Source organism: Gavialis gangeticus, unplaced genomic scaffold, assembly GCF_001723915.1.
Source record: "Gavialis gangeticus isolate Ggan-Ray unplaced genomic scaffold, GavGan_comp1, whole genome shotgun sequence".
NCBI classification, from domain to species: Eukaryota; Metazoa; Chordata; order Crocodylia; family Gavialidae; genus Gavialis; species Gavialis gangeticus.
Window position 1 is genome coordinate 2,481,599 of NW_017729018.1, and position 12,834 is coordinate 2,494,432.

Sequence of the window (12,834 nt, forward strand, 5' to 3'; positions counted from 1 at the left end):
ATAGCATGACATGATGTATTAAAAGCACAACAAACTAGGCAAATATATATATATATATATATATATATATATATATATATTCATTCAACCTTTGGCTCATGAAGTGTGTGTGTATAACACCCACACACACATTTAGTTGTTGTACATTGTGTTTTTATGTGGCCTAGAGGTAGGCCTGGTCTTTCCCCGTGTTTCTTTGATAGCCCTTTTGCTTTAGTCGAGCTGTGTGGTTGGGCCTGCCCAAGCTATTCATCAACCTGGCTCCTTTGGGAGTTTTTCATGCAATTTGTTTCAAAAGGCTATATAAGTCAGCCCAGAAGTTTTGGGGTGCATGCATGCTGTCTGGAGCCACAGTTACTGCCCCCCCCCCCCCCACACACACACACAGCCTCTCCGGGGGAGCAAACATTAGCATGATACAAGAGCAAGGAGGGGCCCCTTGCGCTGCCGAAGGACTCAAGGTCTCCAGCAGCTCCCTCTGGCAGCGCAACCTATAGGCTATATCTTGTAGTTAATAGTGTTTTATATCGCATTTGGTTCTGTAACCATTCTGGTACCTGCATTTGCATCTGTTTTCTGTACGAAATCTGTCTTGTGTGTGTACACTACTTGTGAGGAGGGAGTTTGTGGGACACCTTAGTAATTAATTTAGTGTTCCCAGATTTCTGGGTGGGGGCTCACACCGTGGGTATAATTTATGCAGTACCCCCAAATGTGAACCTGGCCCTTGTGCTGCCAACTGGTGCCCGGCGGAAGACATACACATACACCTACACATACACATGGGGTTTTAGCTAAAAAGATCCTTTATTTTCTGCCCTTCAAACAATTTTGGGGGGAGGAGGGGAGAGGGTATGGGGGGAGTCAGTTTCTGAGGGATTTGGCTGAAAATATTTGAGTATTTATAGTTTTCCACTGCAGGTCTCTTCTTCTTCTAGTTCTGTTATTATTTGGAGGACCTTTTCTATGCAAAGGTCTTGCATTTTTCTGGTTGGGGTATAAAGCATTCCAATAACACAATGTTTAATTAGGTCCCAATTAATTTCATTTAAAGAACATGATTGCAATATGCTTGTGCCCACCAGAAAGGAGCCTTGGTCCATGAGTAAGCTCCAAGATGCTACTGATTTAATAGAATAAATAAAAATACCAATACTTTAGAACCCCGTGAGAAAGTCTCCCAGGTCACTGTCAAGCCCCTATTTCTGCTAACAATGCCATATGTGAGTCCAGAGTTTCCCCATGGCCAATTTCATATCCTTGTTCCTCAATGTGTAAATGACTGGGTTCAGCATGGGGGTGATAATGGTGTAGATAACAGAGACAGCCTTGTCCATGGGGAAGGTGCAGAAGGGGCGGGCATAGATGTAGACGCAGGGCCCAAAGATCAGGGTCACCACGGTAATGTGAGAAGCACAAGTGGACAAAGCCTTGCTCCGTCCTTCACTGGAACGCGTCCTCAGCTTGGCAAGCAGGACAGAGTAGGAGATGAGCAGCACCACAAAGCACAGAAGAGTCACCAGGCCGTTGTTCGACACCATCAGCAGCTCGGCCGTGAAGGTGTTGGTACAGGCCAGCTTGACCACCTGGGGTACGTCACAGTAGAAGTTGTCCAGCTTGTTGGGGCCACAGAAGGGGAGCTGGAGGATGATGGCCACCTGGACAATGGAGTGGATGAAGCCCCCAACCCAGGAGGCCATCACCAGTCCAACGCACATGCCGCGGTTCATGATGGTCACGTAGCGCAGTGGGTGGAAGATGGCCACGTACCGGTCATAGGCCATGACAGTGAGCAGGAAGATCTCTGTGCCCCCAGAGAAATGGAAAAAGAAGATCTGGGCCACACAACCCCCATAGGAGATGGTCTGAGGTGGGAGAAGGAAGCCTGCCAGCATCTTGGGGGCTGTGACTGAGATGTAGCAGAAATCCAGGAAGGAGAGGTTCCTCAGAAACAAGTACATAGGGGTTTGGAGCTGAGGCTCAGAAGCTGTGGTGGCCATGATAAGGAAATTGCCTAGGATGGTAATGAGGTACAGGAGGAAGAAGAGGAGAAAGAAGACAGGCTGCAGTTCTGGAGAGCAGGAAAGGCCCAAAAGGACAAATTTGGTCACCATGGTGCGGTTTTCCTGCTGCATAAGGACAGCCAAAGTGAGCTGGAAGAGAGAGAGTGCAGTGACTGAAGGAGTCAAGAGCCATTTTAGGTACACAGATGATGACAAAACTAAAAATAAGCACGTAGGGAGGAGCAGAGCGAGAGATTCTGTACATGCGATAGATCGCAGCATGCTGACCGAGCAGTAGCTCGTCACTACTACAGGGTGCTGCACTTGGGCAGTAGTAACCAGCAGCACACTTATAAGATGGGAAACTCCCTTCTTGAGAGCACGGAGGCAGAAAGGGATCTTGGAGTCATTATTGACTCCAAGATGAACATGGGCCAACAATGCGAGGTCATGGTTGGCAGGGCTAACCGGACCTTGTCGTGCATCCATAGGTGCATCTTGAGCAGGGCCAAGGAGGTGATCCTCCCCCTCTATGCAACACTGGTCAGGCCGCAGTTGGAGTACTGTGTCGAGTTCTGTGCGCCCCACTTCAGGAGGGATGTGGACAACATGGAGAGGGTCCAGAGGAGGCCACCCGCATGATCCGGGGACTACAGGGCAGACCCTACAATGAAAGACTGCGGGACCTGAACCTGTTCAGCCTTCACAAGAGAAGGCTGAGGGGGGACCTGGTGACAGTCTATAAACTCACTAGGGGGGACCAGAAGGGTTTGGGAGAGGCCTTGTTTCCCCTAGCGCCCCCTGGCATAACAAGGAATAACGGCCACAAGTTGTTGGAGAGGAGGTTTAGACTAGACATCCGTAAGAACTACTTCACGGTCAGGGCGGCTAGGAGCTGGAACCAATTTCCAAGGGAAGTGGTGCCGGCTCCTACCCTGGGGGTCTTTAAGAGGAGGCTTGATGCCTACCTGGCTGGGATCATTTGAGCCCAGTTTTTTTTTTCTCCTGCCCTGGCAGGGGGTCAGACTTGAAGATCTATAAGGTCCCCTCCAACCCAACTTCTATGATTCGATGACTACTGTGCAGTAGTGTCACGTAGCAGGAGTCATGATGTGATGCTACAGTGCAGTAGCAATGAGCCACGTCACCTAAAAGCCGTTTGGCAACGCTACTGCGCAGTAATTCCTGTCCTCTAAAGTATCTCAAATTCCACTGAGCTTGGTGTCATTTGCAGATTTGCTAACTATGCATTCAATCCCAGCACCCAGGTCATTATGGAAGATATTAAACATTACCAGATTCATGGAAGACCTCTAAGGAGCCTCAGTTGTTACCACTTCTCAATCAGACATTAAGTCATTGAGGAGTATTCTTTGAGCATAATGCTCCAATCAGTTATGTACCCCCGCTACAACCATTTAAGCTTGACTGCATTTCCTTACCTTGCAAATGAGAATGTCATCAGAGACTGTCTCAACAGCTGTGCTAAAGTTGAGGTATACATCACATCTACCGCTCTCTCCCACTACACAAAGCCCCTCATCTTGTCATGGAAAGAAGTCAGGTTAGCCGAGCTTGACTTGTTTTTGATAAGCCTGTATTAACTGTTCTTGATCATCTTTTAGGCCATTAGAAATAGATTCCTTGATGATCTGCTCCATACTCTTTTTGGGAACGAAGATCAGATTGACGGATCTTTACTTCCCCAGATCATCTTTGTCCCCCTTTTAAAAGATGGGCATTATATTGGACCATTCCAGTCATGCAGGATCTCACCTGAGCTCCAGGGCTTCTCAAAGGTAATAGCCAAGCAAGTGCTGTGCTCACATAGTGCTCCATATTAGACAGCTATTAGTTATCTCTACAGTACTGCAGTCTTGCTGACAGCCAGAAAGCCACAATGAAAAAAAAGAAGAGATTAAACTGTATATGTGGACATGTAAAAGGAGGAAAATGATGGACATAAACAGGAGGTCTGAGGCATAACGAGGAGATGCAAAATGATGATGAGACAGACAAAGACAGGCAGTGTTTTTGCAAAGCTTCAGAACAAGGATTTCTTCAGGACGCGATCTCACTCGCAGCACATCTGAGCCCCATGCCAGAGGACTCCAGCAGCAGCAGGCACAGGGTCCGCAGCAAGGAGACTAGCACTAACACTGAAACCCATCTATCAGGGTCCTGATGTGGCTCCCCCATTACCAGAAGTCCTGAATCCTTTGTGGTCCTACAGTAATTATTGTCACCAGTCTTCACCAGCCAGTGTCATGATCCCATTCTGCTTTTGGGGAGAGTGAGAGAGACTGAGACTTGCTCAAGAGTATGCAAGTCTGTGGCTGAAGCTGGAGCTATACCCAAATCTCCTAGTGAGGAAGCCGTTGGGCTTCTTTTCTTCTCAGCCAAAACAAGGAACAAAACTACAGATGTGTATAAGGACAGCAATACCTGCAACACAGCAGACCACCTTCTTTCTAGTGTGGGCTCTCCTGCCTGGCCAGCCCCGTTTCCTCTTCCCTTCCCAGTCAGCTCCTTGGATCGGACAGACCAAGTGTTCCTGCCCTCCTCCCCCATCCCAGACAGGCTCCTTGGTGTATGGGCTTCTCGTTCCTGGCCCCCAGATCAGCTCCTTCCACTCAGCCAGACCGGCTCCTTCCACACTGGCTCAGCGATAGACAGACAGATGGACGGACACAGAGAAGGATAGAGAGAAAACATACAGTTAAGCAGAAGGGTGACAAATGTTAGCAGTTTGAGGGAGGGAGATGAATAGCTAGAGCAGGAGGAAGGATGAGGAAGAAAGCAGCTGAGATATTTTTGAGAGAGATCCCACCAGGTTGAGCTCACCTCATTTGGGTAGTTGCAGAGGATCAGAAACAATGAGCCAGAAACTCATCTCCAGCAGTTCCCTCCCCTCCAATGTCATTTCTGACCCAGCAGCCAGCTCTCCGTATGCCAGCTGACTTCCATAAATGCCTAAGGATGCTGGATAGGCTGGGGAAGCGAGTGAGCCCTCTTGGGGTTTGTCGGCAGGGCTCTAGCAGACAGGGGAGTCTGGCTGCCAAAAGTGTCCAAGCAAACTGCTGTGCTGTGCCAGGCTGCAATGTGGAGGTGTAGCTCTGAGCTCTGCATGTGGACAGAGCACAAGGAGCAGGGAATGCGGCAGGTACTGCTAGCTCTTTCTGTAGCTGTGGGTTAATAGTCCAGACACAAGGCCGACTGCTGCTTCAACAGACTGCACTGGTGTTGTGCTGTTTTACATCAGGTGGGGATCTGTCCCCATTAACCCTGATGTTGCTACAGCCAATATGCACCAGCTGGGCTCTGGCTCACAGTTCCTACACATACCATTTGCAAAGGAAATTTTCAAAATGTAGTCCAGGTGCAACCACTGCAGTGATGGGGGCATCTGAGCCTTTCAATAGTCTGTAGCAACAACCCAAACACACACAACCATCTTCCATTTGTCTTGGTGGACTATTCACTCTGAACCCTACTAATGGCAGTATTGACTGCCGACAGCTTTTCTGTTTACCAAAGTATATTCATCCTAATGGCCACGTCTACACGTGCACTTTAGTGCGGAGTAGACGAATTGGCTGCAAAGGAAAGTGTCACTATCTACACATGCAAGGAAATTAGGCTGTAGCAATCTAATTTATGCTCGTGTAAAATAGTACTGTTGCGGTCAATACCATCTTATGCCAGGGTAATTTATTGCAGTTATATGCATGTGTAGACACTAACCACGGGTATAAACTGCATGCAGTCAGCCCAGCTAACTGGGGGCCAGACTCCCGTCTGCCACACATAGCTCCACACTTTCAGTACCCTTGTGCCCTAGGCAGCACCTCTGCTCCCTGTTGCCACCACCTGGAGCCCACCACCATGCCCCCTGCCAGCCCAGACCTGCTCTGACCCAGCTCAAATTGCCGCTGTCCCAGGCGCACATGTAAACACTGCACCCAGGGGTAGTTTACTCCAGCTGAAACTACTCTGGAGTTTCTTGTTTCTCATTAATTGCATTATGTAGACACACCCGATGTGGTATTTCCCAATCTGATATTTTTCCCTCACATACTGGTGTATTCAATTCACAGTCATTTTTTTGTTGGAAATCCTTTTAATGCATGATTTAAAAAATACATATTGTAAGATAGTAAAAGGTGGGGGCCAGAATATCCTCTCACCAGTGCCAATTGCACTGCACTGCTTGGAATTTTGCACCCCTGCCACCTCAAGCATGCTAAAGACAAAGGAGATTCCCTGTACTATCCCATCTTGTGTAGATAGAAGAGCATTATATAGATATTTTTCATATATGTTTTAACTGGTCCACTTTCCTCCAGTGTTTTGGTGCTTCCCAGTGTTCCATATATTTGTCCCCACAATGCCCTTCTAAGAAAGGCAGTATTATTGTCCCCATTGTGTAGCTGGGTAAACTGAGGCACAGAGAGTACATGGGATGGCTTTTAAATATACATTGGGCTTAAAGATGAAGATAAGTATCTAACAGAATTTCCAGCTCTTATTGTTGGTGTGGAAATTTTTTCTCAAAAAAATGAATAAATCAGATTTTAAAGATTATTTTTTTCACATGGAAAGAAAGCAGACATTTCCAAGACAATTCTCATTTTCCCTAAAATAACTGCTTTTTCATATAAAACAATAAAATCCCTTTGGAGTGAGAAAGGTTGACCAATATTCTTTTATTTTACTCTTCCCCATCCTTTTTTACCTGAGTTAGGCTCTCTCAAAGAACCTAACAGAGTTAGTTACCCAAATCCCAGTGAATTTCAATAGGACTGGGGTTCCTAACTCTGTTAGACCCCTCGAAAGAATCCAGCATTACATTTTAGTCCATTCTATTTGATTTCATGAGAAGCACTGCCATCCTTACACTGTAAGTATAGTACCCTACTCCATAAAAAAATGCATTTGACCTCATTCTCCTTTGTGCCCTATAATTTCTGCACGATTGGCTGCTACTCCTGATTTACAATGGAATGGGTAAAGGGAGAAATCAGTCCATTCACTCCACTTGATTTACAACAAGTTCATCACAAGACCTCGAGGAGTAAGATACACCCAACATGGCTGAGTGGCAAAATAAGAATACTAGTAAGCAGTTCCACTTGTCTGAATGCAAGGGACCAGAGTATTTCAGGATGCATGTCTCCGTGCCTGGATGCCAACCCCCACTGTCTAGCATCCGTGCCCCTTGCAGAGGACGTATCTGTTGGCCAGCTTCCTCATGGCTGTCTTTATCTCCTTGTTCCTCAGAGTGTAGATAATGGGATTGAGGAGGGGGAAGATGACAGTGTGGAAAACTGAGACCACCTTGTCAAGGGAGTAAGCACAGAAGGGGCGGGCGTAGATGTAAATCGAGGGCCCAAACATGAAGACCACAATGGTGATATGTGAGTAGCAGGTAGAGAGGGCTTTGTTGGCACTGTCACCAGCACTTTTCTTGAGCATGGAGAGCAGGAAAGCATAGGAGACCAGCAGTGCCACAAAGCAGACAACTGAGATCAAGCCACTGCTGAAGATCATCACTAACTCTTCTGCAAAGGTCTCGACACAAGTGATTTTGAGCACCTGAGTAATGTCACAGAAGAAGTTGTCCAGCTCATTGGGGCCACAAAAGGGTAGGCGGATGATCAGCACCACCTGGATGAGGGAGTGGATGAAGCCTCCAGCCCAGGATGCCAGCACCAGGACAGTGCAGAGGTTTCTGTTCATGACACTGGTGTAGTGGAGAGGCTTGCAGATGGCGGCATAGCGGTCATAGGCCATGACAACGAGTAGGAACATTTCTGCTGCTCCCACAAAGTGCAGGAAGAAGAGCTGGGCAATGCAGCCGCCGAAGGAGATCACCTTCCTCTCAGAGAAGAAGTCCACTAGCATCTTGGGAGCCGTGATGGATGAGTACCAGATGTCCAGGAAGGCCAAGTTGGCCAGCAGAAAGTACATGGGCGATGTCAGGTTGGGGTCACCCCGGATGGTGATGATGATCAGGACGTTTCCAGGCAGCACAATGACGTAAAAAGTGAGGAAGATCACAAAGAGGAACAGCTGGACCTCACGACGCTGGGACAGACCCATCAGCACAAACTGTGTCACCCCTGTGCTGTTCTCCATATTCTCTGTGCATGCTCTGCTGCAGCACACTTGGATGGAAACATTAGAAGAGAGGTAGGTCAGGGAAGAAATGGTATGAGGTGAATGGAATAGGATGAGAATCATTTGGATGGGATAAGTCAAATAAAATAGGACGGGAAGACATCAGTGGAAACAGACAAATTGGACATGGTCATGAGGGTGAGATTGGGTTATTAAGATGAGGAAAATGTCATGGAGCATTTGAACAGATCGGGATCAATGGAACAGGATCAAAGGAAGGGATTGGGATCAATGGCATGAAAGGAGGTCATTAAGATGAGCTGGAATGGGGTCATTGGGATAGGATGGGGTTGGCAGGAAAAGATGGGGAAATATAGGAGGGAGAGGGAGATGGGAGGGGTGGGAAAAAGGAATAATAACTGTCTTTAGTAAAATAATACAAACTAACTGATGCACTGGAAGTACCAAGGGTAGAGGAATGGATCATAAATTAATGTATTCATCTGTCCATCTCATCTATCCATCCCACCATTGTCTGCGGTGCTGATGCTTTATATCAGGACACTAGTACAGATAGGGATATATAGACAGAGAAGGAGATCTGCCCACATTACTGAAAGGGAAGTAAAGGGAAGAGACAGTCTATGCCTGAACAGAAAGGCATCTTATTTCCAGTTTAGCGTAAAACAAAAGGGAGCTCTCTGCCCATGCCCATCCTATAAGAGCAGAAGGAGCTGTATGTTTTCTTTGGGGCAACCATCACACATCATCTACCCTGAGCCGAAGAGGCAGGGAAGCCAAGATGCTTTAGGGTATGTCTACAGCCTCCCAATACTGCTCCAAGGGATGCCTCAATAACCCAAACCAGACCTGCTCGGTGTGGGCTGCCTTCCAAAATAGATATAATGCAGCCAATTTAGGAAAGCACTGGTTCTCATGGTACCTCAGGAACAGGTGATACACCTTAGCTACCCTGAAGCACAAAAATGAGACTTTTTCAGCACTAAAAACAACCACTTTTAGGAACACAGGGCTGGGTAGGACTTTTTGAGTCATCAAGCCTGGTCCCTGCTATCATAGGCACCGCATGTACAGTGTCTTCTATATGCTGATCAAGGTCATTCTTAAAACGAGCTCCGCTTCTTGTTCCCACTTGGAAGCTGTAACAGAACCTCCTTCTGATGGAGAGAAACCCTCTAAAGATGCCTGACCAGTTCACCCCCATTTGTTCTTATGCCAACATTGTGCCTAGTATTTACAACCCTGGCTTCAAGCAGTGGAGACAAGCTCCAGGGGATGGATAGACAGAAACAGGGAGAGAGAAACCATTACAAACATACAGAGACAACGGAGATAGACGGAGAGATGACACATGACTACGCTGGATCAGGCTGGAGTCAGAGCTCAGCCGCCTCCCAGGATAGGGGAACATCCAGCACTAACTGCAACAGGGTCAGGGCCCAATTTTGATCCCACGTTCCCAGGGTAAATGCAGAGTCATTTTCCAGATATAATAGGATCAGATCCCTCTGCTCTCATCCCTCTGCAACACCACTTTTACTTACCTCCTGGCACCCTCCAGATCCCATGCAGGGACTCATCACTGCAGTTCTTGGGAGCTCATCTCCCATGCTCTGTTGCTAGTGCAAAATGCCCATCTTTACCTGGTTTCCACCTCACCCCAAAATGCCCAGTCCCTCCCAGAAACCCGCCATCATTGCAAGCTATGAATGCATGCACATTAGCACTTCTTTAGGATGCCTACTTTGCATAGGTCCTCAGCTGGGCTCTGCTGCAGACTTGGCTCAGGCTCCGTGCTACAAAACAGGTGAGACTGACTCACCTGAGAGCAGGGAGTAGCACCACCAGTTCAGATGCTTATAAAGGGCCAGAAAAGGGCAACATTCAAAACTGTTCTAATGAAAATATAAGGCTAGAACCTTAAGTCCATACCGGCTCCTTAATCAGCTTTTCCCCACTCCTTATTTCAGGCCTGTATTTTACCCGCATCTTTCTTAGCCCTTATTCAGGTATTATACTCTGTTCTTTACTTGAATCTCACTTGGCCCTTACTCAGACCCCTAAAAGTCCTCTAACTTGAGCAAAATTGTCTTTCAAAATCTTAAAACTTTACACACATCTTACTCTGTTCTTGCCCAAGTTAAGTTTCTCTTGAGCAGCACAGAAAAGTAGAAAATCATTGAGAAATAGGGGTGGAAGGGACCTCCAGAGGTCAGCTAGTTCAACTCCCTGCCTGAGGCAGGATTATCTGTATCTGAATCATCCCGTTCAAGTTCTTGTCTAACCTAATCCTAAAACTGCCCAATTAACCCTGCCATGCATACACATACAAGGCATATTGCCCAAAGCCACCAAAAGCACCCTAACCTGCCACAGGTAAAGCAGGGGGATGAGGACTGTCAGTGGCCCACCACTGCAAGAGTTGCCAAAATGCACTTGAGATCCAAGATGTCGCAAAGCCCTATCTCAGTCCTTACTTCTATTGTTTCCCTGTAGAGTTTACCCAGTCATTCTGAGGGCCTTGATCATGAGATATGTTTTGTTATGGCAAAACTGTTTGGGAGCTAAATCTTAAAGCCTTGACTTGGTCCTTACATAGAGAAGAAACCCCTTGGTCCAAAGTCTGAAGCCCTTCCTCACTCCAGTCCTCAGCCCTCACTCTGAGAAGCTTCTTTCAGAGCCTTGTCTTAGTATCTACTAAGAAAGGGCTGGATCAGACTCCCCACACAGTGGATTTCCAAATATCCTCAGCTACCTACCCACTGCAACGGGAAGAAATCGGCACCTTCACTCCAAGTCCTGCATTATCACAACCCCAGAAGATATAATCTCTCTGGGTCCAGGGCTACACACTCCATGGCTGACACTGGACGTTCTGGAGCAGGCTGGGTGTTGGGGGACCTCAGGAGACATGCAGCTAGGAGGCAGGTTGCAAAGGCAATTATTAAAAGTGAAAGTTGGTTTCCTCCACAGGGAGCAGAGCTAGGAAAAGTTTGAGGTTGAACCCTGGGGGCTGGAAGAAACAAAAGCAGAAAGCATGTAGCCAAGTCTCCTACAATGGAGTTCTGCCTGTATTAGTTGTGCAATGATCTGTACATCCACATGTGTATTTAAAAGAGAATTGCGTGCATATTTATATGTATATCTGTGTGGGGGGTGGCGAGTATATGTGGCATTGGATGGTATGTGTTTAAACACTGCTGCTTTTTGGTGGCCATATGGGATAACTCATTGTGTGCTTCAATGTGTGTTAGTTTGAACATCTGACAAGGGCTTTTGTGATGATCTGTCTATGTTTGTGTGCTCTAATGAGTGTGACACTTCCATGCCAGCTTGTGGAATTGCAAGGTCCATTTTTGTTTTTCTGCCTATGGATGGTTGCATGCTTCTGTCTGTGACTTAGTTGGCATGTGAATTTTTCACATTTTTTAAAAATGACTTTGTGTTCTCTTTTCACATGCCTGTGCATTCATGTGTGCTTGTACTTGCTACGCCCTGCTGAAGGGAATGAGTCCTCTGTATGCATGTGTGTGTGTCCTTGCTGCCTCCTTCTGTGTATATGGTGCATATCAGCATACATGTTGACCCCTGCTGGAGGCAAGGTTGCCAACGCCCCGAAAATGTGGGTACTCACAATTTACAAGCTTTAGACTGACTGCTAAACACAAGTTTTTACCAATATATGTTTTATATAATGTAAATGTAACTTTCCTGCAAGGCCCTGCTACCAGGCCTCAGGTAGAAGGGCTGTGGTCAAATCTGGAGTGTAACATCCACCATAGTAAAGAAGTAAAAAAGTTGGATAATCAGTAAAAAGTTTGCAGTACAAAACAAAATTTGGGTTGGTAAGCCTGCTTTTATCCTGTGCTTCCTCCCTGCCAGGAATCTCCTACTCACCCTTCACACCCTGATGTCCCCACAGTACCATGTACCATTGTGCCCCTCCCTGCCAAGAAGCCTACTTGTGACCCAGCAGTTTTACAGGCAGCCTGGGACACAGCAGCAGCATGTGGCTGAGAGAATGCTCTCTGCAGGGTGCTGTGCTCCAAATGGCACTGCTGTGCTCTGTCTGCCAGAGTTTCAGTCAAGGTGTAGCTACTCAGTCATTTTACTGACAGCTAAGGGTTTTTATGGCCTTTATTAGCAATCATTGTTCACTTGATTTTTTTACTGACAGTCAGTAAATTTACTGACAATTGGCATCCTTGGTTGGAGAGGATGGAATCTTCTCTGTGGGGTGTGTATGAAAGGAAAGTAGGGTCCATTATCCCTCCTCCCACCCCCTCCACCATTCTGTACTGTGGATGCTGTACTTGAAATTCAACCCATACTTCCATCCAGCTGCCCTCACCCTGGTGAGCCTCCAGTTTAGTTTCTCACATACAATTCTCTACAGTAGAGTAACTAAGTTGGGATGAGAGGGCCACCAGCCTTGAAAAGTGACTTAGAAGAGATGTCAACATGGCCTTCTTCCCTGCAGGAAGTCTTTTGCACAATGAGGAGGTTGCCCAGCACTGTTGTTCCATAGACAGCCAGGAAGATGACAAAGAGGAGGAACTGGACCACTGGAGACCCACTAGAGACCCAAGGAAGTTGGCCACTGTGATATAGTTCTCCCTTTCCACGGAGTCACCTTGCACTTTAAACACACACCCTGAGGCAAAAGGAATAACTTGTGCAGGTGGTATGG

At 47.0% G+C, this 12,834-nt stretch overlaps 2 protein-coding genes across 2 annotated transcripts; both read right to left on the minus strand.

Annotated features, from left to right (window-relative positions):
* Positions 1–1,129: 1,129 nt before the first annotated feature.
* LOC109295031 (olfactory receptor 4D5-like) lies at positions 1,130–2,147 on the minus strand. Its single transcript, XM_019513692.1, has one exon. The coding sequence runs from the start codon at positions 2,133–2,135 to the stop codon at positions 1,209–1,211; it is 927 nt and encodes a 308-aa protein (XP_019369237.1). The 5' UTR covers positions 2,136–2,147; the 3' UTR covers positions 1,130–1,208.
* A 5,058-nt stretch (positions 2,148–7,205) lies between these two features.
* LOC109294677 (olfactory receptor 4M1-like) lies at positions 7,206–8,141 on the minus strand. The gene has a single exon (XM_019513124.1). It carries the CDS (start codon positions 8,139–8,141, stop codon positions 7,206–7,208), a length of 936 nt encoding a protein of 311 aa, XP_019368669.1.
* Positions 8,142–12,834: the final 4,693 nt, after the last annotated feature.

What these genes read in the sequence shown, in the direction of transcription:
- LOC109294677 (XM_019513124.1), bottom strand. Translation starts at nt 8,141, where the DNA reads ATGGAGAACAGCACAGGGGTGACACAGTTTGTGCTGATGGGTCTGTCC.
- LOC109295031 (XM_019513692.1), bottom strand. Translation starts at nt 2,135, where the DNA reads ATGCAGCAGGAAAACCGCACCATGGTGACCAAATTTGTCCTTTTGGGC.